Source organism: Suricata suricatta, chromosome 10, assembly GCF_006229205.1.
Source record: "Suricata suricatta isolate VVHF042 chromosome 10, meerkat_22Aug2017_6uvM2_HiC, whole genome shotgun sequence".
NCBI classification, from domain to species: Eukaryota; Metazoa; Chordata; class Mammalia; order Carnivora; family Herpestidae; genus Suricata; species Suricata suricatta.
This window is the reverse complement of record NC_043709.1, coordinates 55,938,599-55,959,970: the sequence shown is the minus strand read 5'-3', so window position 1 is coordinate 55,959,970 and position 21,372 is coordinate 55,938,599. Positions and strand designations below refer to the sequence as shown.

At 44.3% G+C, this 21,372-nt stretch overlaps 1 protein-coding gene and 1 long non-coding RNA gene across 20 annotated transcripts in view; one reads left to right on the top strand and one right to left on the bottom strand.

The window, feature by feature from the left end:
* Positions 1-21,372, bottom strand: part of R3HDM2 (R3H domain containing 2) — a 126,980-nt gene that overhangs the window by 16,550 nt on the left and 89,058 nt on the right. For 7 of the 19 annotated variants that reach the window (XR_003914373.1, XM_029954430.1, XM_029954425.1 and 4 more), the window contains exons 7-15: positions 20,793-20,852; positions 20,087-20,227; positions 19,592-19,700; positions 16,754-16,849; positions 13,820-13,851; positions 13,668-13,721; positions 9,267-9,499; positions 6,484-6,659; positions 2,027-2,128 (exon numbers count right to left, since the gene is read on the bottom strand). Coding sequence is in view for 18 of the 19 variants with exons in the window: in XM_029954430.1 (XP_029810290.1) it covers positions 2,027-2,128; positions 6,484-6,659; positions 9,267-9,499; positions 13,668-13,721; positions 13,820-13,851; positions 16,754-16,849; positions 19,592-19,700; positions 20,087-20,227; positions 20,793-20,852 (1,003 nt within the window). In the remaining variant the exon portion in view is untranslated. The remainder of the gene's footprint in view (positions 1-2,026; positions 2,129-6,483; positions 6,660-9,266; positions 9,500-13,667; positions 13,722-13,819; positions 13,852-16,753; positions 16,850-19,591; positions 19,701-20,086; positions 20,228-20,792; positions 20,853-21,372) is intronic. The other 12 variants (XM_029954429.1, XM_029954435.1, XM_029954431.1 and 9 more) reach the window with 8 other exon arrangements.
* Positions 15,199-20,830, top strand: LOC115304304. Its single transcript, XR_003914374.1, has 3 exons — positions 15,199-15,630; positions 17,877-17,957; positions 20,659-20,830. It is a non-coding gene; the product is annotated as an uncharacterized LOC115304304 (long non-coding RNA).

Below are 21,372 nucleotides of genomic sequence, written 5' to 3'. Positions count from 1 at the left end.
AAAATCTTTAAAAAAATTGCTATGAACTGAACAGCTGTGTGAAGCCCAACCCCAGAATCAGACCCCTTACCATGTATGAGGTGACAGTGGCCACTGTGACTCTGATCTTTATTAGAATTAGTCCTAGAGAGATGGGAGCAGTACAACTTTCTCTCTTTCTATATATACAGAAAAAACAGGACAAACCAATGGGTGAGAAAGATTCTAAGTCCTTCTTTTCCTGTCTTCTGGTCTCCAACCATACAAAAGGCCCTATAGTGCCACAAACCCTGTTTTTATAATAAAAGACCTCAGTAAATAACACCTTGAATGGATTAGGGATGGTTAGGTTCCCGTGGCTCCTCCGCTCTGCCTATGCAGTGTAAGGACTGGTAGGCTCCCCCTCCTGCTGCTTATCTCCTTGCTCCCTCCTCTCGAGGTCATTTCCACCTCTGTTTGCTGACACTTGCCTAGAGTTCTCCTGCCCTTCAGGAAATACTTGCAATTCTCACCTCTGAAAGGAGGCCAGGCTGAGTGGCCAAGGTGAAGGGCAAGGAGACTGACAGGCTAGTCTGTAATTGCCTCCTTGCTCAGCCCTCTTCTCTAAGCAGCAAGAGGGATGGTGTTCTGCCTTTCACTTGTATGATAGGTTAGAATTCGTTAGCTTCCTCATTCTTTCAGCTTCCTGGACAGTAGTGGACACACACACACACAGACATACACATGCGCACACACATGCAGAGCAGGACTTCTTTCAAAACAGAAACTAGTAGAAAGAAAAGATAATGCTTTCCTGTGGTTTCACTTAATTTTCAGGAATCTGATCTTCAACTTAACTGTTTTGTTCCCTTAGTGGGCAGGAAGAGAGTGACAAGCGGACTGGACTGCAGACAGTTTTGAGGTCTACATTCCAAAACTTTTCAGTTTCGGTGGAAGGAAAAGGTGGAAGGAAAGAGGGGATTCTAGTGAAAAATCAGATGGGCATGGGGTGCCTGGGAGGCTCAGCTGATTGAGTGGGTAACTCTTAGTTTGAGCTCAGGACATGATCTCACAGTTTGTGATTTCAAGCCCTGCATCAGGCTCTGCAAGGACAGTGCGCAGTCTCCTTAAGAGTCCCTGTCTCCCTCTTTTTCCACCCCTCTCCCACTCTCTCTTGCTCTCTCTCAAAATAAATAAATAAACATTAAAAAAAATCAGACAGGTGTGAGTAACACAAAATTAAAAATAAACAGGGCTCTGATAACCAAGATAAAAGTTATCAACTATGGGGCGCCTGGGTGGCTCAGTTGGCTAAGCATCTGATTTGATTTTGGCTCAGGTCATGGCTCAAGGTTATAGGACTGAACCCTGAGTCAGCCTCTTCATGGAGGACGGAGCCTGCTTGGGATTCTCTCTCTTCCTCTCTCTCTGCCTCTCCCCTGCTCATACTTTCTCTCTCTCTCAAAATAAACATTAAAAAAAAAGATGTTAAGTTAGAAAAAAAAGGAAGTTATCAACTATGAGGTATATCAGGTCTTCATAGGATTTGTAGTCAGGGTACAAACAGTTTAAACAGCATGTGCTATGCATTGGAAACGGCTTTTTTTTTTTTTTTAAGTATAAAATAACATAGTAGTAACAGAGGGGAACATTTTAGGTTTGGACTAGCGATACCAAACAAATTTGCAATTGTGTTTTGACCTTCAAAGACAATAATAGAAAATCATCCTATACTGGGTAAACTGGGTTCTTCAGACATGTCCAGGGAGGAGAAAAGATGACAGATGCACAAAGTAGAAAGACAAGCAGTCCAGATTAGAGCAAAATCCAATTTTGTACCTCTCCTGAAACTCAGGGGAACCAGTGCTCCTCTCTGTCCTACATTTAGGCATCTTTTGATGCTCTGATGAGACCACCAGAATGGAATACTGCTCAGCCCATGCTGGCCCTTTGCTCAAGAAGATATGCCTTTTAACATGGCCCTCCAGAAAGTGCAGCTGCTTTGTCCCGGACGGACCCACAGACATACCACACATGGACACGACAAAAAGGGGAACAGAGTTTATACCATGTTGTACTGCTGGGGCGGAGAGACTGGCAGAAGGACTTGGGGACAGGAGCCTGGAGAGAACTGAACAGGCTGCGGAGAGGGCTGCAGAGCTGGGACTGGCTGTAGACCAGCAGAGAGGCATGTGGAACAGGGAAGAGAAGAGGGAAGTGCAGGGGGGTGGGGGGGACAGAGGTGGGGAGGGAAAGGGGAGGAACAACAATGTTAATCATAAAAAGAAAGGTCACACAGAGAGTAAGGCTGCACAGCAGACTGGAGACCAAGCCCAGGGTGGCCTGTGACTTTCGCATCTCTGACAAATCCGCGATGTCTCCTATGAGCAGAGACCTGCTGCAGCGACATTCCAGCCCATTAGCAACTTGGGACTCCACAGTTGTTGAGAGCAATCTTAGGACTCTCAGAGCCAGTGTGTCTCTGATTCCAAACACAGCTTTTCCCAAAGCATTTTTTCTGAACACACAATTCCTGGGGAGCACGATCATAAGGCTCCCTGAATGCCCACTTGAGAAGGGATTCCTGCTTTTGTAGGAGGGGTCATGCAAGGTCTGGTTCAGCTTTCCCGGCCGGCCACACTCTGGATTTCACACCATAGGTCTCCTGGAGGAAGCGCTCATTCACAATGATCGTCTTCTTCCCAAGGGTACAGAAGGAAAAACGAGCCAGTTTACTCCTGGTTCCAGCTACTTCCTCCTGCTGTGATTGTTCTGTGCTCCTCGAGGCTGCCAGGGCAGTATGAAAAATGCCCCCATAAGCAAGCAGGGAGGGAGGAATTGGAATAAAATATAAATAGCCTCCCTTTAGCTTTTGTTCCTTTAGTCCCTTCACTAGCCTCAAGCAGGAGGATTTGTTTATTAGGAACATGATGTGTTCTAAACCAACTAATGGGGAGTTATTTTTTTTCTCTGTTCTTCCCCTCCAGCCATTTCAATCACTTCTCCTGGAGAATCAGTTCTCTAGCCGTAGCCCCTGGTGGTAAGTGAGGTGGGAGAAAAGGAGCGAGGCTAGGAAGAGAGGGGGAAATAACATTTATATACATTGTCTCATTTACATACATATCTCATTACAGACTCACAAAAATCCACAGGGAGAACAGGATCGCTTGTATTGGCAGTTAAGGTAGTAAGGATCAGAGAAATTCAATCACACATCCAGGATCACACAGCTAATGTGGCAGAGCTGGGAGGGGAACCTAGTTCTGCCTGACATATATATTCTTTTCACTCCACTCTAAACAGTAGGGAGCGGGTGAAAGGAGACGTTAAACAGATTTACGTATTTTTTTTGTTTATATGATTCGCCTCCCCTCTTCCACATTTAGAGTATTAAGAGGTGTGGGGGCCAAGGTGTTGATATCATCCCTTGCTATATACCTCCAGGGAGACTCTTTGACAGAGGGGACGAACAGTTATGGAGGCAGAGTCTGGGAATTAGAAGGCCTCCAAAAAAGAGAATGCTCCTGATACCTGGACTTTATTGAAAATACAGTGTTAAGTCATCTTGGTTAGGAAAAAGTTCCTGAGAATCCACTGGGAGACTGGGGGAGATGTTGTGGCAGCCCTGATAAAGCCCCAGCTCTCCCAGCATGCCCAGGTTCCACAAGCCAGAGGCATCTCAAGTGTAACTGCGGGCCAAGCTGCTCAGCCTGAGCTCCTTGTGCTGGTAGCTTTTTAAATCCATGTTCTATTACCTTGATCCTCTTCTTTCTTGTTCGGGAGGGTCTCCTGTGCTTCAGATCTTACATCCTTTGGGGGGGAAGGGGTGGCCCTAGGTATAGCTGCCTATTTTCGTCACATTTCTTACACATTTGAGTAAAAAGTAAATGGGGAAGAAATGATGCTCCTCTCTTAGGCCTCTTCTGGCTGAAGAAGGGTAGTGGTAAAAGGACGCGTCTCAGTGGCTGTTTTTAAGTTCTTCCACCACTACCCTCAGCGACAGTTCTCAGCCTCAAACTCCAAGGCTAGGGAGCTTCCAAAAAACCATGAGGAAGCCAAAGACTGGGCATGAGGGACGTGACTGCCACCTGCTGGCGAGTTCTGGGCAAGATCACTGGCTCTTGGCTGCCTGACTTGACTCCCAGAGGGCTCCTTTTCAAGTGGTCCACTCCACCTTAGGTAAACGCAGCAAAAGGTAGCCACTGGCCCTTTAATTCCCAGCCTCAACCCTTGGTTTCACATGTTCTACTGCACAAGACAGGGAGGTCTGCTCTGACAGCTGAGGCCTGCTAAGAAGGGAAAGTTTAACATAGTTTCTGCCTGTCCCCAGGCCTGGAACACAGAGCTTTTCACACTATTACTCTGAAAGGTAAACCTTCAGAGTAAGCACAGTGGCATGTATGTGTGTGGTTCCTTCCTTTATCCCTACACTGCTGCATGCCATTGAGTAAACAATAAGTACGTTGCAGCTCAGCACCCTGAGTTTGGAGAGTAACCAGTGCTGAGAGACCAGGAAAAAGAGAAAGAAACAAAGAAAGAAAAAGGCAGTAGGAAGAAGGGATAAAGAGGGAGAGGGGAAAAAGTGGAGAGGAAAAAAAAAAAGAAGCTATAAATAGTGGGGTGGTGGAGGCGCCTGGGTGGCTCAGTCCCTTAAGCACCGACTTCGGCTCAGGTCATGATCTCATGGTTTGTGGGTTGAGTCCCGCATCAGGCTCTGTGTTGACAGCTCAGAGCCTGGTGCCTGTTTCTGATTCTGTGTCTCTCTGGCTCTCTGTCCCTCCCCTGCTCACACTCTGTCTCTCTCTGTCTCTCTCTCAAAAATAAATAGTGGGGTGATGGTTGTACAATATTAGTCACCATCATTAGTGCTTCAGGGACACCAAAACTTAACTAGGATAAGATCTTTGGTTTGGAGTTTGTGATCATAATTAACCTTAAGAATAAATTTCTGAGGAAACAGAGATCTCCAATCTCCAGGGCCTAACCTAGTACCGTACACCCTGCACATCATTAGTCAGTTTCAGTGACTGACTCATAGAACCTCATGATCCAGACACAGGGCCAGAATCTGGGTAAAAGCTTGGCATTTAGAGCCAGACACCTAGACATTCTAACATTTTTTCAGTCCCAATGGTTATTCTAGTGATCGGTTTATTCCTTTCCCACTCTTGTTGTCTATTTCTAGACATGGATGGAAGGAGGAGGTAGATGAAGACTAAGACGGAGAAAAGGGAGCAAGACTGTATTAAAAAATACACCCATTTTAGGAAACTCAAACACTGGGACCTTAGAAACGTGAGGCACATACAGAAACCCAGTAGGGAATACCCAGCGAGAGAAAGGTGTACCCACTTATAGGTCTGAACGAAGACACAGATGGAATGCACACACATGTGGCACACTTTAGTACGGAGTGAGCTAAGCTGACATGAATGAGACCTAATGAGGTAGATGGTGATAGAACAAGAACAAAAGTCAAGAAACTGATTTAGGGGCCAAGATAAAGGCCTGGAATGATCTGCATGTGGGTTACATTAAGACACAAAGCAGGGTTTCCTAGATCATTACACTATCAGAATAAGGTAGGACTGGGCCATCCTGGGCTCTTTCCAGTCTAGTTTCCAATTTCTGGGGTGTCAATGCTTGTGATTTGCTTCTTATACCTATGGAAGAGATAGAGCTGAGACCAAGCTGGATTGACTGAGCATCGAGGTGAGGGAGCCTGGGAGGTACAATGAGAAAAACTGCAGCAGTGGAAGGGCAGACATGTGGGCTGACTGGCAGAGACCACCACTGGACATACCCCAGGACAGAGGATGAGCTCTACTCATGAGCAGCTCTCCTCAGAGTATCAGGGAGACCTGAACCTAGAACACTGATTTCCCAGTTTAGGACAGGATCGGAATCTGTGCTGAAGACTTGTGTGATCTCTACAGAAAGAAAACTTCCCTCAAACTCTACTTGATATTAATATCTACCGGTCCAGTAACAGATGGAGAAAGAGCTCTTTCGTGGCATGGGAAACAAATACAACATTGGGGGGTTTGTGCCTTATGGCATATGCATGACAGGGGTCTTGAGTATATTTCCTTTTCTTGCCCCCCAATCCATAAATATGTGTTTGTGGGTCAATAGTCACATGAACACATCCAGCTGGTTATGGTGGGAGCTGTGATCTTTTCAAGCTCCATATATGGATGCAGTGAATGAAATCGTCTTGCTAATTACACAGGATGTCGAGGGAGATGGGGTACAGCAGAAATATGGGGTAAAAGATCCCACTGGCAATTCTCAGGAAGAAAAGGAAGAAACAGAAGGCAAAGAGCTCCCAGGCTGACTCTAAGAGCCCTCTGGCCAGAGCCTCACCCTTACTCTTCTCTCCCCACAACTAACAAATAAGAAGTCGGGGGAGGGAGTGGCAGGTCTCCAACAGCAGATCTTTCCTGCCACCTACAGCACAACAGACATGACTGTACTTCCAGAGCTTGCTGGAGTCAGAGCGAAGGGGCTCTGGTGGTGACTCACCTGTGAGAGCACGTGACTGCTCAGGGGTGGCTGTTGCTGAGGCGTGGGTGGGAGAGCAGGAAGTGGCTGCGGCTGCGGCTGCGGCGGCTGCTGCTGGGTAGTACAAGGGAGAAGGCCCCGGACAGACTGGGATGAGGTGACCTGGTTGCACACTTCTGGGGCACCTAGCGCCAAACCTAAGATAAAGAGGAGACCCACCAAGAATTGTAAGCACCAGCCACGAACATGCTATCCTTGGACAAGTAGGGCTCTGCTCCTTCCTTGCTGTTTCTCTTCACTACCCTTCTGTTCATTTCCCCACTGTCTTGGGAAGATCCATGAAAGAGCACAGCTATATTTCAGCCGCCCTGCTGATGGGAGCCCTGATCTTAGCAGGTTTCTGTTCTCCAGGAACAGTAAACACCATGCCCACCAATATCTGACTTTGGAACTGAACAAAATGTGAGGCTGACAAAGTATCTCCGCTGAAGTACCCAGCACTCATCCAACATGACTAGACAGCTGAGAACATGAATGTCTGCTTCCTGGGAAGGTACAGATTCCCAGTCCTGTAAGAGAGTTGGCTTCTTGGATTTCTCCTCAACTTGTAGCATTTCGTAAGAGTTGCTGAGGAGGCAACCTTGCCTCTCCAAGCACTTGCTTTGTGCACACACACACACACACACACACAACTGTCACTCGACTATCCTTCCCATTTCTAGGCTCTCCAAGTCATGTACACATTCACACAAAATACTTCTACTTGAGTATCTGCTATGTGCTAGGCATTGTATAATGAACTGAGGACACAAAGGTGAAGGGGACACCGTCCTTGCCCTTAAAGCATCACAGGATCTTCTGAAAGGAGATGGACATTCATACACGATTACATCTGATTACGATCTGATAAGGATAAGGGATGTATCAGTGATAGGAACAGAGTTGCACAAAAGCAAAGATGAAAAAGCAGTAACTCTCTTAAAGAGGAAGTGGGAGGAGAAATGGATTTGCAGGATGAATAGAAGTCTTGTTAGACTAAGAGGGGTCATATTCAAGAAATGGCTGGAGGGCTAGAGAAGGGAGGATATCTGGGAGTTTGACTGGAATGGCAAACTGTGGTCATGAAGTAATGCTACATTAAGTCATTCAGATTTTATTATGCCGGGAATTCAGAAATACGAATTAAAAAAAATTTGTTAATGCTTTATTTATTTTTGGGACAGAGAGACAGAGCATGGGCTGGGGAGGGGCGGAGAGAGAGAGGGAGACACAGAATCTGAAGCAGGCTCCAGGATCTGAGCTGTCAGCACAGAGCCCAGTGTGGGGCTCGAACTCACGAACTGTGAGATCATGACCTGAGCCGAAGTTGGACGTGTAACCAACTGAGCCACCCAGGCGCCCCAAAACATGAATGTTTTCTTTTTAAGAGAGGGCTGACACAATTAGATCCATGTTTTAGAGTGGTAAACTGGCTCTAACAAGGGCTGAGGATGGGGTAGGGGAACCAGCTTGGGGGCTCAGCCTGGTAACTAAAGAAGATAAAGGCCTGGGTAAAGGCAGAGGCAGTGGGGTTATAGAGGAGGAAACAGAGAAGGCCATCAGAGACCTAACCAAGGCAGAATCTTCACCACTACTGATGTCTTCTGAGGACAAAACCTACAGAACTTCTGCAATGAGATGCAAGGATTCTTTAGAGATGGGAGGAAGGGGGCATAGAGGCCCACTGGGGATAAAGACCTAAATACCCCCTGCTAAGAAAGTACAACAGGAATAAATGGAGAGGGTTCCGGAGCACATCAGGAGAGCTGAGGGCGGTTACAGGGCTGGCACATAGACCAGACGTTCCTTCTCAGGGACGGGGTCCAGAGAAGCAGGCACAGCCTCTCTCGCAGTTGTGGCCTATTGGTTGCTCCCAATTCATCACAAACAGCTCAATTGCAACGGTTCCCTCTGCTCTACCAACCCTCTTTATAATCCCAGAGGCCAGAGAATGAAAGCAGTATTATTCTGATCTTAGCCTATAACTTGAACCTGGGCTGACAGGGATGGCCAACCTTGGTCAGAAGTAAGATATAATAATCTAACCTCGACCTTTTATTTATTTATTTTTCCATTAGGAAAGAAAGGTCTGAAAGAAAATCGGAGAGGGGAATCAAAAAAACAACGGATCCAAGAACTCAACTTTCTCCTCATCTGGGTATGTTAGCTTTTCAGGACACTGTACTATGAGAAATGTTTTCTTAGAAACAAACATCAGTAACTTTTTTTAAAAAACATTTATTTACTTGTTTTAAATGTTTTTTTAAATTTCTTTTTGAGAGAGAGAGGGACAGCGTGAGCAGGGGAGGGTCAGAGAGAGAGAGAGAGAGAGAGAGAGAGAGGAGAGAGACACGCAGAATCTGAAGCAGGCTCTCCCAGCTCTGTGCTGACAGCTCAGACACAGGGCTTGAACCTACAAACCTTGAGATCATGACCTGAGCCAAAGCTGGATGCTCAACCGACTGAGCCATCCAGGCGCCCCTAAACATTTATTTACTTTGGAAAGAGAGAGACAGAGCATGAGTGGGAGAAGGAGAGAGAGAAAGAGAGGGGGAGACACAGAATCTGAAGCAGGCTCCAGGCTCTGAGCTGTCAACACAGAGCCCGACGAGGGGCTTGAACCCACAAACTGTAAGATCATGACCTTAGCTGAAATCAGACACTTAACTGACTGAGCCACCCAGGTGCCCCAGACATCAGGGATGTTTTACAGGAGACAAACAAGAGATGATGAACATGACACTGAAGGACAGCAGCTGTAGTACCTGGCCTGGAGATCCTTCCTGCACTGCCACCTTTACTGCTCCCGATGCTGTCCCCTCGGGTGAGGATAGAGATTCCGCTGAAGCTGCTGGCTTTGGTGACAGGGGGCCGCATGCTGCGGACAGAGCCGTCAGAGTCTGTGCTGCTCCACGGCCGTGGCTCCAGGGATTTGAGTTCGCTGTCTGTGCTGCTTTGGCGGCTGCTTGAGGTTCGGCTCAGCCCCTCACGGTTCCCCCTGCAGAGACCACAATGGTCAGAGCACCCCCCACCTACCACTTCTGGCAGAAGGGCTAGGAGAGAGTTCATTTCTATTCTTTCAGTAACAAAGAAGGGGTGAGGGTTGGGAGGAGGATGGACACTGATTTCTTGTTAGTTGGCTGGCCAACCAAGACTTGCTGGGAGCAGACAGAACAAGATCCAGTACAGTAACAAGGAGCAAAGAGGCAAATCCGGAAGACAGTGCGCTGGCAGCTAATTCAATAGGAGACCAGAGGTGGATGGGAAACCATATACATGATGCTGAGATTGGCTGTGGTCTCTTCCCCTGCCCCTGCAGGGACCCATACATGCAGGAGGTAGTGGGGAGCAGAGGGGTACCACCTCCTTCTAGGAGTTCTTCACACAAAAGGACTCCTAGAAGTTACTATTGCTAGAAGGCAGGAGTAGCCAATGACATGGATAAATCTAACAGATCTTCCACATAACATGTGCCAAAGCCAGCAGAGGTACCACTTTTCTAGGAGTGGGAAGAGGAGTATAAGTACATTAACGGGGCACTCTAGAAAACTCCGTCTGATAGTCTAAAATTGACCCAACCTGTGCTGTGGAAATTCTATGTTGGTATCTAGGAATAACTGGTTCCAGGGTCTCTAAGGGCTGAAGTCTTCAACATGATCAAGTAAATATGCTCTTGGGGCTCAGGATGGCAAGGAGCAAGGGGCTGACTGTGCCTACTTGCCACCATATTAATAACCCTACTGCCCCAGGCAAGGCGCAAAGCTATTGAGAAAAGGGACTCCTCCTCTCTTCTTTTGCTCTGGACACATCAGGGTTATCCTGATGCTATAATCACTGTCTCTGATTATAAACAGTTGTACTCAAGATGGGTGGGGGTGACCTAAAACCCCCAAGTATTATTGAGCCCTTACTGCTTCTTAATAAGCAACCAAGAACCAGGAATTTTCCTTTCATATCTCACACCCCCAAGAAGTAATGAACTAAGGAAACCAAAGACAATAACAACAAAGATTTTGGTACATATACTGGGGAACAGGTGAGCAAAAATCATAGTAGCTTGGGTTCCCTCCTTTTCACTACCATCCCACCTAAAGCAAATAGAAACCCCATCCCAATCCCCTTAGTTTCAAAGACACGAGGCTCAGAGTTTTTCTAATAAAAAGAGATAGTTTTCTTATGAGGGTAATATTCAAGAAAATACCTTTCTTTATTAGAATATCTGCTCTAAAGGCACTATAGGGGAAATGGGCAAAAATAAAGCCTAGGGTCACTATTTTAGCTTTTAGTCAAGGCAATCATGGTGGCCTAAGAACAAACACACCGGCACAGCTGGTTAGGGACATGCTAATTCTTCTCTGAATCCCAAGTTGATGTATATATAACCTCAGTGCTTCTCTCTCTGTAAGTTAAGAGTAGAGAACTGGAAAATATCCCTGTCTCCCTAAAACTTTATCCTTTTCTCTTGGGAATGTCAAAAGTAGAATGGGAAACAAGAAAGAAATATAAATCAGGGGCTCTCCACAAACAGAATCAGACCTGAAGTGAGAGCCAATAGTGCTGACTGAATGGACAAAGGCAAGTCTACTGAGAGGAATCAATGAAGATGTGTCTGTTTATGGGCAGGGGACACAGCAGTGGCAATGGATGACTCTGCTCATTAGAGATTAGAGCCTGAATTTTACAAGACAAGTCCTATGGACTTTTACACCTAAATCAAACACAGCACCATCTTTTGGGACAATTCTGCCATTTACTTTCTCTTTCTACCTGAGGTAAACAGTGAATAAGTCAACTTCAAACCAAACACCCTGGGAAGCCTGAGCCAAAGTGGCAGCACTTCTGTACTCATCTAGTTCCCCCACGACAATGGCAGCCACGCATTCAAAATGTGGCTAGTCTGATGATCTGGCCTGGGTTAGTACACTACCCACGCCCCCCAAGAGTTAGGGAATCTGAGTTGCGTATTGGCCAGGAAAGAGATCGGTTTTCCTTCTCTACAACTAAATCATGTCCTTCCACTTCACTAAACATAAGGCAACTAGGGAAAGCTACCAGACTTGGTTCTAAGCCCTGGATTGGGCTACATGTGGGTGTCAGAGAGACGTGGGTGCAGGACAGAGCATTCACACTTCATGCCCCTGTAAAATCAACACTGACCTAGCTTTCACAAGCAGATTTATGATGGTGAAAAGTTCAGTTTATCGGGTCCGGGGAGTGGGTAGGGAGGGAGGCCTGTGTCAGAGGTGACAGTAAATGTCAGTAATGGCTTATTTATCAATGGAATAGGATCTTCCAAAGAACTAGAAGTTGCCCTAGTTATTGTCAAAGTGGATGATGGAAGGTGGTGTATCAGTAGTTGTTTCACACACTTGGGAAGAAAGGTATAAAGCAGTTAGAGATGACCAGCTTCTTATCACCAGAATTCTGGACTAGCACTCAAACAGAAGTTACCCCCTTGAGAGTCCATGGAATTGCATTTTAGATGACCTAGATCTTTCACCAACACGTAGTATGGAAAGCAGCAGCTTACAAAGAAGGTGTGGATAGGACAGGTTTATACCTGCTCACTAGATCCTTGGAGCTATTATCAGCACATTTGATGTAGTTCAATGCTCCACAGCACTGGTAAGGGCATCAATCTTGGCAGTGAATCTGAATTAGGGTTCCGAACAGAACACTACTCAGAGAGGAGGGGTGATGTTTGTAGAGAGCTGGGGTGGGGTGGTGTGGTGTGGTGTGGTGAAAGAACACTGGACAAAGAGTCCCAGTTTTGCCACTAATAGCCATATAAACTTAGGTTAGCCACTTAATTTCTCTGCTTTTGTTTTCTTTCTTCCATGTAAACCAGCTTACAAATCAGGACACTGATAGACCTGAATCAGTTACAGGATTCTGTGGCTACCATAAAGCCCTGTTAGTTTAAAAGTCCTGTTTATTACAGATATTCTGGGATGATTCATGAAGCTGAAGTATACAATATGGAACAGGGATTTTTTTTTTTTTAAGGGGAAATCAATCTTGACCACCATGAACAACGCAGAGCCATCACTACCCTAAGGGCTTTAGGATGGACCTCAGGGTAGGATGGTCTAGGAAAAAGAGTTCAGAGATATGGAAAAGGAGATAATGCCCCATTCCAACAATGAGAAATCTTGCGATCCAAATTTCTATGTGGTCTGACTAGCTTTAGAAGTGACAAGGGGGAAGGGACAATTGAAGTGCTGGGAATGAGAGCTCTGACTACTCTGAGTTAGTTAGTTCCCATCAAGCTTAGGATTCAAAAGGAAAGAAGCCCTTTGGAAAGGGTTAGACCTGAATCTCAATATTGAATACTCAGGTTTTCTCTACTCTGTAGTTGTCCTATTGGTAAAATGGGAAGAAAATACTTAAAATGAGGTGATGCCAGATAGGGTCCTAATGAAGTGCTTTTCTCACCACCTCCTTGGGTGATCCTCTGGAGTAGGACTGAGAGATGGAAATGAAAGGGAGAGTCTCATGACAGCTTTGTGGAAAATGGAGAATATTAGGCCCAAAGAAGTTAATATAGCAGCTTTCACCAATGGATGGTCATATAAAAAAAGACATGCTCTAAGACCATTCTAAGGCAGACAAGTCTTTTCTGAGGTCATCTTACAGATTACATTGTCCCAAAGAGAAAACGGCATAGACAGAGATGTTTGTATGTGTTTTTATATATGTGTGTGTGTGTGTGTACTATTCTTTCCTAAAGACATAAAACACTCCCTATGCTGGGTCAGGGGTAAGCTTTTCACGTCTTTCACAGATTTAGGAAACGTAGCCAGAAGATACCCATTCTTTTACCTTAATATAAATACTTGTTGAAATTCCCCCCCAAAAGCCCAATTCCAGCAACTTTTGGAAATGGACAGTACCTATCCCAGACACACCTATTTGGTCCCCTTCATCACCTATCCACGACTTGAAATGAAATCAGCAACAACAAAAATAAAGTCATTGAGCAGGAGCCATTTCTTTTTTAATTGGGAAAAATATCCAATGTTGCAAAAACCACAAACTGAATTATTCCACAAGCAGCCATGCATGGAGCAAACTTACTCCGCTGAAAAGATTACAGCAAAACAAAACAAAAACAAAAACAAAAAAACAAACAACAACAAGGAGAGATATAGATCACACAGAGGTACCTAAAAATCTGCCTTCTCTTGTGAGAGCTAGAAGAAAAGGCTTCTTTGGAGAGTCTGTTGGTTAACATCAAAGAAAAGCATCATTACAGGATTATATTAACCTCACTGACAAAGCTCAATGAGAAGCAGGGAACATGCTAAGTGGTACTAACCTGATGTCATTTAGATATCCGTTCTGGCCAGTCTAGGTGAAGGGGAGAAAACGGAAAATAACTTATAAGAAAACAGCATGGTATAACCGAAAAGGGTGTCCATGATGCTACGAATACCCAAGGTCCTCAAACCAAGCTCACCCCCCAACAGGGAGAGAGGGAGCAGGGACAGGATGACCCACACCCACATACCCAATCTGACTTCTCACCTTTAGTGGGAAAGAGCATTCATTCAGTGTTTTTAGCCTTCCCACAGAGTGTTTAAAAAGAGACGCTGATAAAAGTGGGAATATGGAAAGGAGGAAGAGGAAAGTATTAACCTATTATTTCCTTTTTGGTTCTAAATTTATTCTCTCTAGAGGTAAAGCTCAGCATAATAATTGGTGTGCTTCGTCCTAAAGAGTGTGATCACGGGAAGGGGAAAAGGGAGACAAGAGAAAGAAATTTAGGTTTTTTTCCGAAGTCATTCTCAGTGACTATTCCATTTCTATCCTCCACACTGGCCAAAATGAAAGACATTCTGACCTGAGACCCAAGGAGAGTAAGAAATTGGGGAAGCAGGTACTTTTTCGGAGCCTAGAAAAAATGAAAGAATTAAAAGCCTGAAACATTCCTTTTGGGGATCACTTCCTGACAAAGCCACTGAGCTGAGTGAAGTGAGTGTTATGATGCACTCCCAAGCCTTAGAGAAAGGTACCAAGAGTGTCCAGCTGCTGAGCAGAGTGGGCTCCGTGCAGAGCAGAGCCTAAGGGGGGCAGCTCTCCCAGCACACAGCTCAGGCTCCAGAGAAGGCTGCAGCGGCAGCATTTCCATCCAAACACCCTTCTTGCCACCTCCCTTTCTTGTTGGCCTGCCTCGTCCTCCCATCTGCCCCTACCTACAACTCCACCCTTAATCGGCTCCCTCTGAATGGCCAGGTTCCTCTCCACATGGGACTCTCTGGAGTATGGTGGGCTCTGGACATGCTTCCTTGTCTAGACCTTCTGAGATTCCTGATGCTTCTAACACAGCAAGAGTTAGGAAGTGCTGAAATGAAAAGTGGTAAATCCACAAGGATTTAACAAAGAATACTTAAATGAGTAGAGGCTTGAGAGACTAGAAATCAGGAGAAAAAAAGGAGGGAAGAGCTAACTGTGATTTTGTTACAGTTGTACACACATATGTTCCGGTGTTGTTCCTAATTAGCCCCAATACCTTAGAAAAAGCTACCTGTGCTTTCAGAGGATCTATGACTTTGCTAATGGCTGGCATGGTGGGACAGTCATTTGCCATGTGTCAATGAAGCAGAGCAGCACATCACAGACAGCTGTGCTATGATGTCACTGGTACTTCCTAATCTGAAGAGCCCAGAGCAGAGCAAGCTAGTGAGAGGTGGTTTACTTTAGGGGTTAAGAGCATGGTCTCTGGAGCCAGAGTTCTTGGGCTCAAATATCAACCCTTTCACTAACTAGAGCTATGATCTAAGATTACTTAACCTTTCTATGCCTCAGTCCCTCATTTAAAAAATGAGGAAAATAACATAATCTACCTCATAGACCTAGTGTGAAGATTCAATGCGTTTATGCAAAGTGCTAAGAACAGTGTCTCAAAGATAGTAAGCACTATATAAATGTTTGTTATTATCATCCACCAACCTGCTCTGTCCACAACTTAGGGTCATCGCCGGCCACAGCCATGTACAAGTGACCTCTCTCCTCTCATTCCACCCAACTGGCTTCCAGGTAAAGGCAGAGGACCCTCTTTGGGCTATGGTTGGATAATCTGGAGGACAGATTTTTTCTGACTCAGAATGGAAGTCTACATAACAGAAGGTAAGACGATTCCTTCTCCTTGGCCAGGAGGTTTGTTGTGTATCTGCCCCAGTGAGGATCCTTGGAACACTTGGGTCTCCTGAGACAATGGAACAAGTTCATAGAGTAATTCAGTTTTCTTGAAGTCAGAGACAATACTTTTCTGAGCTAGGTGATGATGGAAAGCTAAATGTATTTTTTGTCTTGCTGACGGAGGGGAGGGTGGGGAAATGAGAGGAGAGTAGTGTTCTTCGAAGTATACTGATTAGAATTGGCCATCTTTTGATTACAAAGGTAGGCTGGCTCTTCCTCCTTTGTTTGCTAATTGGACTGTAAGATAGTGCTGCGATCTGGATCCTACATTTTCTGGAGATCTGTTCCTCTCTTGCTTATCTAAAGCCTTTCCTGAATTTCTGCTGTACTTCTCTTCAGTCTTGTAGGCAAAGGCCACCAAATACAGGGGTACCAAGTATATTTAATATGACCCACACTTCTTATGAATAAAGTTGCCTAAAGTGATCATGTTGTCTTTTGGCCCACAGAGTCCATCCTGTTCTAAGAAGCAAGGTAGGAAATATAGGAAGAAAGAGACTTCCTGTTCAGATAGAGACAGGAGGGAATAGTAAGTGGTACCCTCTGTGCATGTGGAATGTGGAGCTCAGAGAATGGATGCCAGATCTGTGCTCTAACAACCACCAACATGTCCTAAAAGTGAGGCTGGCCAAACAAGATGGATGTATACAGGCTGTGTGGACACTCTAAGTCTTCCACTTAGAAGCAAAGATGCCTAAAATGGAGAGTGGGAGTGAAAGAGGTTAAGTGGGAGAAGGGATTGACAGGCAAGAGTCAGGGCCCTTCCATAAGCCCTGCCAAAACCATTTCTATTTTCAGTCTAATAATATCTACCAAATTCAGCCATTCCATTTGTCCTCTTTATATGCCATACAACAAAATGTATTAAAAACAATACAAATAAAAACCTGCAGCTTCCCAGTAAGCCACATTTGAGAACCAAATTGGGGCTGGCTGATGTTGGTTAAAAAAAGACAACAGCAAAACATTTATGGAGGGTTCATTCCAATCACAGTTCCAAAGATTAAGAGCTAAAAGCTATGGGCTGACAACTCTCAGAAGCTACACTTACCTCTCGGGCAAATATTCTCTCTCGGACCCTTTGATATTCCTCCTCTCTCTCTTCTATTGACTTGCTCCTCCTTCCATCCTGCAATGGAACTCTGATCTAGATCGATGAGCAGAATTAAGCTAGTTAAGTTCTCCTCGTACTGCAAGCTCACTGCACACCAGCAAGGAAGAGAAACCGGGAGAGTTTATAGTTGCCATCAAAAAAATGGAAAAAAAAAAGAAATAAAATTTCCAGTGTTGGACAGGTTTCACTGGGTACATCTGACCATGCAGTTTGGGAGATCAGGTTTTCTGGATGACTGGAACCTCTTCGTCTCCCCACCCCCACCCAGAGTGTCAAGAACAACAACTATTTATAAGGATTGGGTTGCTTTCTTTTAGTAATCAGGTACTAAGGATCAAGAGAATAGCCCAGGGAATAAACAATACTGGTTTGGAGGGAAAGAAAGGGATAGTAGGAAGCTAGCGAGGGAGAAGAAACGTATTTAGCAGAGCTGAATGTAGAGAAGAGTTTTACAGAACTAGCACCTGATATTATCCCTTCTTTACTCACTAATGCCATGGCCTGAAGATCCAAGTCACACACAGCTCAGCAAAGAGGGCCTCGGGAATGAAATCCAAGTGAAGCTAACCTCAAAGCTTAAGCATTTTTTCTCATTTTAGCTATAGCCACTGGAGGGAGGGAAAAGAGACAGAAATTACAGAAATAGAGAAGAAAGAGAACAGAGCAACACAAAGAGGAGAAGAGAAAGAAAAGGAGAACAGAACAGAAAGAAGGATGGAGAGGGTGAGGAAGAGACAAATAAGGTACGGTGGGGAGAAGAGACAGAGAGTGTGACAGGGAAAAGAAGGAAATGGAGGATAGAGAACTTTAAATTCTCTGAAAAATCACGTAGAGAAGGTGATGAGGGATGATTGGGCAGACCACCACTTCTGGCTAGCCCACCACCCAACTCTCCGCCATTGTTTTCCTCTCTTGGCCTGTTGAGTTGTGAGCACTGTCCCGGGTAGGGTGCTATATACAGTATCCTTTTCCATACTGCTCTTGAAGGCAAGACGCTCTTAGGGAGATACCCCATCAAATGAATGTCATCAGTTATAAAAGATTCTGACCTTTAATCCAGAGGCTCTGAAAGCTTCAGATGATGCAACCAAGGAGGCTGCTGCTCTACGCTGATCTTCCTGATCTTCACCCATCTCCACAGGTAGGATAACTCCAGGAGTACCAACTTTTGACTAGATTGAACCCTCACTAGCAGTAAGAACCTACATTCTACTAAATGTCTTTTTATAAATCCCATTCCAAGAAGACATAGGACCTCAAGTACCCCTAGCACCAGTGAGCCAGGGACAGAGCAGAAAAAGCATAATGGGCTTTGAGGTCAGGTAGAATTTCAGCTTTGTCGCTTCTGAATAATGTTATTTCAGGCACGTAACTTAACATCTCTTAGCCTTGGTTTTCTTATAAAGTGGCACTAAAAACCCCCATGTATACTGGGCTATGGAAAGGATTAAAAGAGATAATGCACATAATGTGTTTAGAACAGAATCTAGTTCAGGGAAACACTCAAAAGAAATGACAATTAATATATTTGTTATTAATATCACAGACAGAAAATGCATAGAGCCTACCCTACTATGGATCAAGCCTGATGCTGAGAAATGAAAAGTTCATAATATGGACAGATTCCACTCCGCCCCAATGTGCCTCTAGGCCTGAATAATTCCTGATCCATAGAAAAAGGGTTTTGGGAAAATGGAGAGAAGGGCATCAGGATGGAAAGGCTCTTTCTTATTTGTAAAATTTTGTCTTTTTTTTTTTTAATATTTCATTGTTTTCAATCAGACCCAGCGTGTTTGTCCACAAAAGATAATGGCATTTTTCTCAAAAGGACTCCCTTAAATACTCAAGTAGCAAGCAGGAAAAGTCCTGGTCTCAAGACCATACAATATCCCAAGAATATTAATTTTGACTCTAGAGGCAAGGTATTATTATTGTTATCATTAATTAGCAAGATTCATATTGGCTCTACCCAACCATGCTCTTCAAACCTTAATCCCGGTTCTCCACCTAACCTCCTTTGGCAGTCAAACAGAGGCTGGCTGGATCTAAGCACTGTATATGGCTGGGAAAACTAATCCCCAAACAAAAACTTACTATCTGAAGGATAGGCTAGCAGTCAAGGCAACAGTCAGGCACATGAGTGAAGAGATAGGGCTGACTGTTCACATTTTATTCCCAGAGAAATGGATTAAAAAGTGGATACTGCCTGAGATTCCCAGCATCAAATGTCAAATCAACTCACTCACCTTGGTGGAAGGAGTTGGGAAAATAAGGAGTTTGCAGAAAGGGATCAGAAACATCTTTATAAGTGGGTAAATTACATCACAACTTTGCCAGTCCAAGGCTAGCCCTGAGCTAGGATAAGACAGAAGTGGGATAAAGTAACTTTTAATGGTTCCCAAAGAAATTCCTAACTATTAAAGAAAAAAAAAAATGAAGCCATCAGCTGAATCAAGGCTGAAGCAGGAAGGGACCTTGCTTTGTCCCAAAATGACCTAAAGTCAGAAGTCAGTGGCAGATCCAGGGAGTTCTAGGCCAAATAAGGAAACCCAGCAAAACTCAGCACCATGTCTCTCTGGGGCTAAGAGGGTGGCATTCAGCTCAACAAATGTAGTCAGTCCTCAAAATTAAGCCACAGCCAACTCAGTAGAACTCAACAGATTTTTCCATACTAAGATATTTTCAACTTTTCTTTATCCCACAAAAATCCTTCTCCCCTCCCAGTTTCTCTTACTGCAATCTCTCTGTATAGGCCCACCCCTTTCCAATCTTCACCTGGTTATCATCTCGGTCCATACTGGCATCATCTCTCTTGAGAATGAATCTCTGTTGAAATTCTGTATTCTTCTCATCCTTTATATGTTCTGAAAATCTCTGTTCAGGGCTGGATTGGGCGAGGAAGGAAGGAAAAAGACCCTTTTGTTAGGAAGCAGAACTTCTAGTATAGCACTCTTAAATTCCACAACTCTCCCTCAGGGGGAGCATCCTGAAAGTCACAGTGAAATCCTCAAGGTCTATTCTTTGTAAGTTGTCTTCTTCCAAAGTTACAACTGTCCCATCAATAAAGGTGAAGAGAGGCCAGGGGCCAGTCTTCACAAAACACAAGTGTTTCTAGAATCTATCTCCGAGTCCTCACGAAGAGTAGGAATTGATAATATAACCTTCCACATTGTCCCCTCCCCAGAAAGAGACCTCTTGATCCTACACCTTCCTCTTAAACCCTAGAGGCTATCCCAGGAAAATCTTCTGATCTCTGGTTTCCTCCCTTACATTCTTGTGTTACTGGTTTTGTTGATGATGACAGCTTTTCCAGTTTGATCAACATTGTGGTCCATCCCAAAATAGGCAGCTACCCGGTGTAATAGCATCCGGTGATATGAGGTCATCTGAGGGAACTTCTTGAACTGGTTACTGAAGGTAAACCAGGGGGCAGGGAAGTGAAATAAGGACAAACAACAGCAATAATAACCGACTGTAATTTTTCTTACAAGTGTCTAAAATGGAGAATTTCTTAAGAGGAACAGACTTTTTTTTAAGGAAGATAGATCCTTACTCAATGGGAACCAAAAGGGTTCTCTCAGCTTCTTTATCTATAGCAAGCATTTTATAGATCACTCTGATTCACTACCCTCATTAAGACTATTTCTAGGTCTCCCTCACCTGGATGATATTCTACAAAGAAAAAAGGGAGAAACTGAAGAATAAGTACGGGACAAGGGTTAGCTACTGAAAAGACATCAATTCTTTTCAACTGAAGTCTGTGCAATAACTTAGAAACCTCAATTGTTTTTCATACATATGCTTTTTAATTCACTCTGACTACTTCTTCCCAATTTCTTTAGGTTCCCAGTGAGAAATTACTTCAAAATTCAGACTTCAAGGGGAAGATGAAAGAAGGATATCCTAAAGTTGTACCTAAATTTCTTTTCAGTGCCCCCTCCCACGTTTAAAGGTGTATTTCGTTCAAGTAACTTACTTGTTGTCATTAATAAATTCCAGAATCTCCTGTTCTAATTTTAGCAGCATCATTCTGTCCCTGTTTAGAAAAGATTAAAACAAAACAAAACAAAAAGCAGCCCTCCCATAGACATTGAAAGCATTGAAACCTGCACACTACAGAAGCTGAAGGGAGGACACATCCAGCCCCCAACAGCGGACCAATAATGTGGATGGACCTCACGGGCCTGTCTCACACTACTTTAAAAAACAAAAACAATCAAGTAGAAAAACAATCATTTTGCAGATCCTCCTAATCATGTACTTTGTTTTCCTTATCAGAAACCTAATTCTGCTGGCAGGTATGTTCATTTAAACACATACTTTATACTTACAAATCTAATCAGTAGTCTACATTCCACCTGGTTATAGATGTATATTTAGTTTATATACATATCAATTTCCCCCCCTGTACTTTTAAATCAAAAGCCCAAGGCTTTAGGTTTCTTTGTCTCTGCATTCTCCTTCCCTGGAATTTGTCTCAACTATTCTGAAAGCAGACACCTAACACCAGAGTAGTATGAATCCCTCACAGATTATAAAACTACACTGGAGGGAAG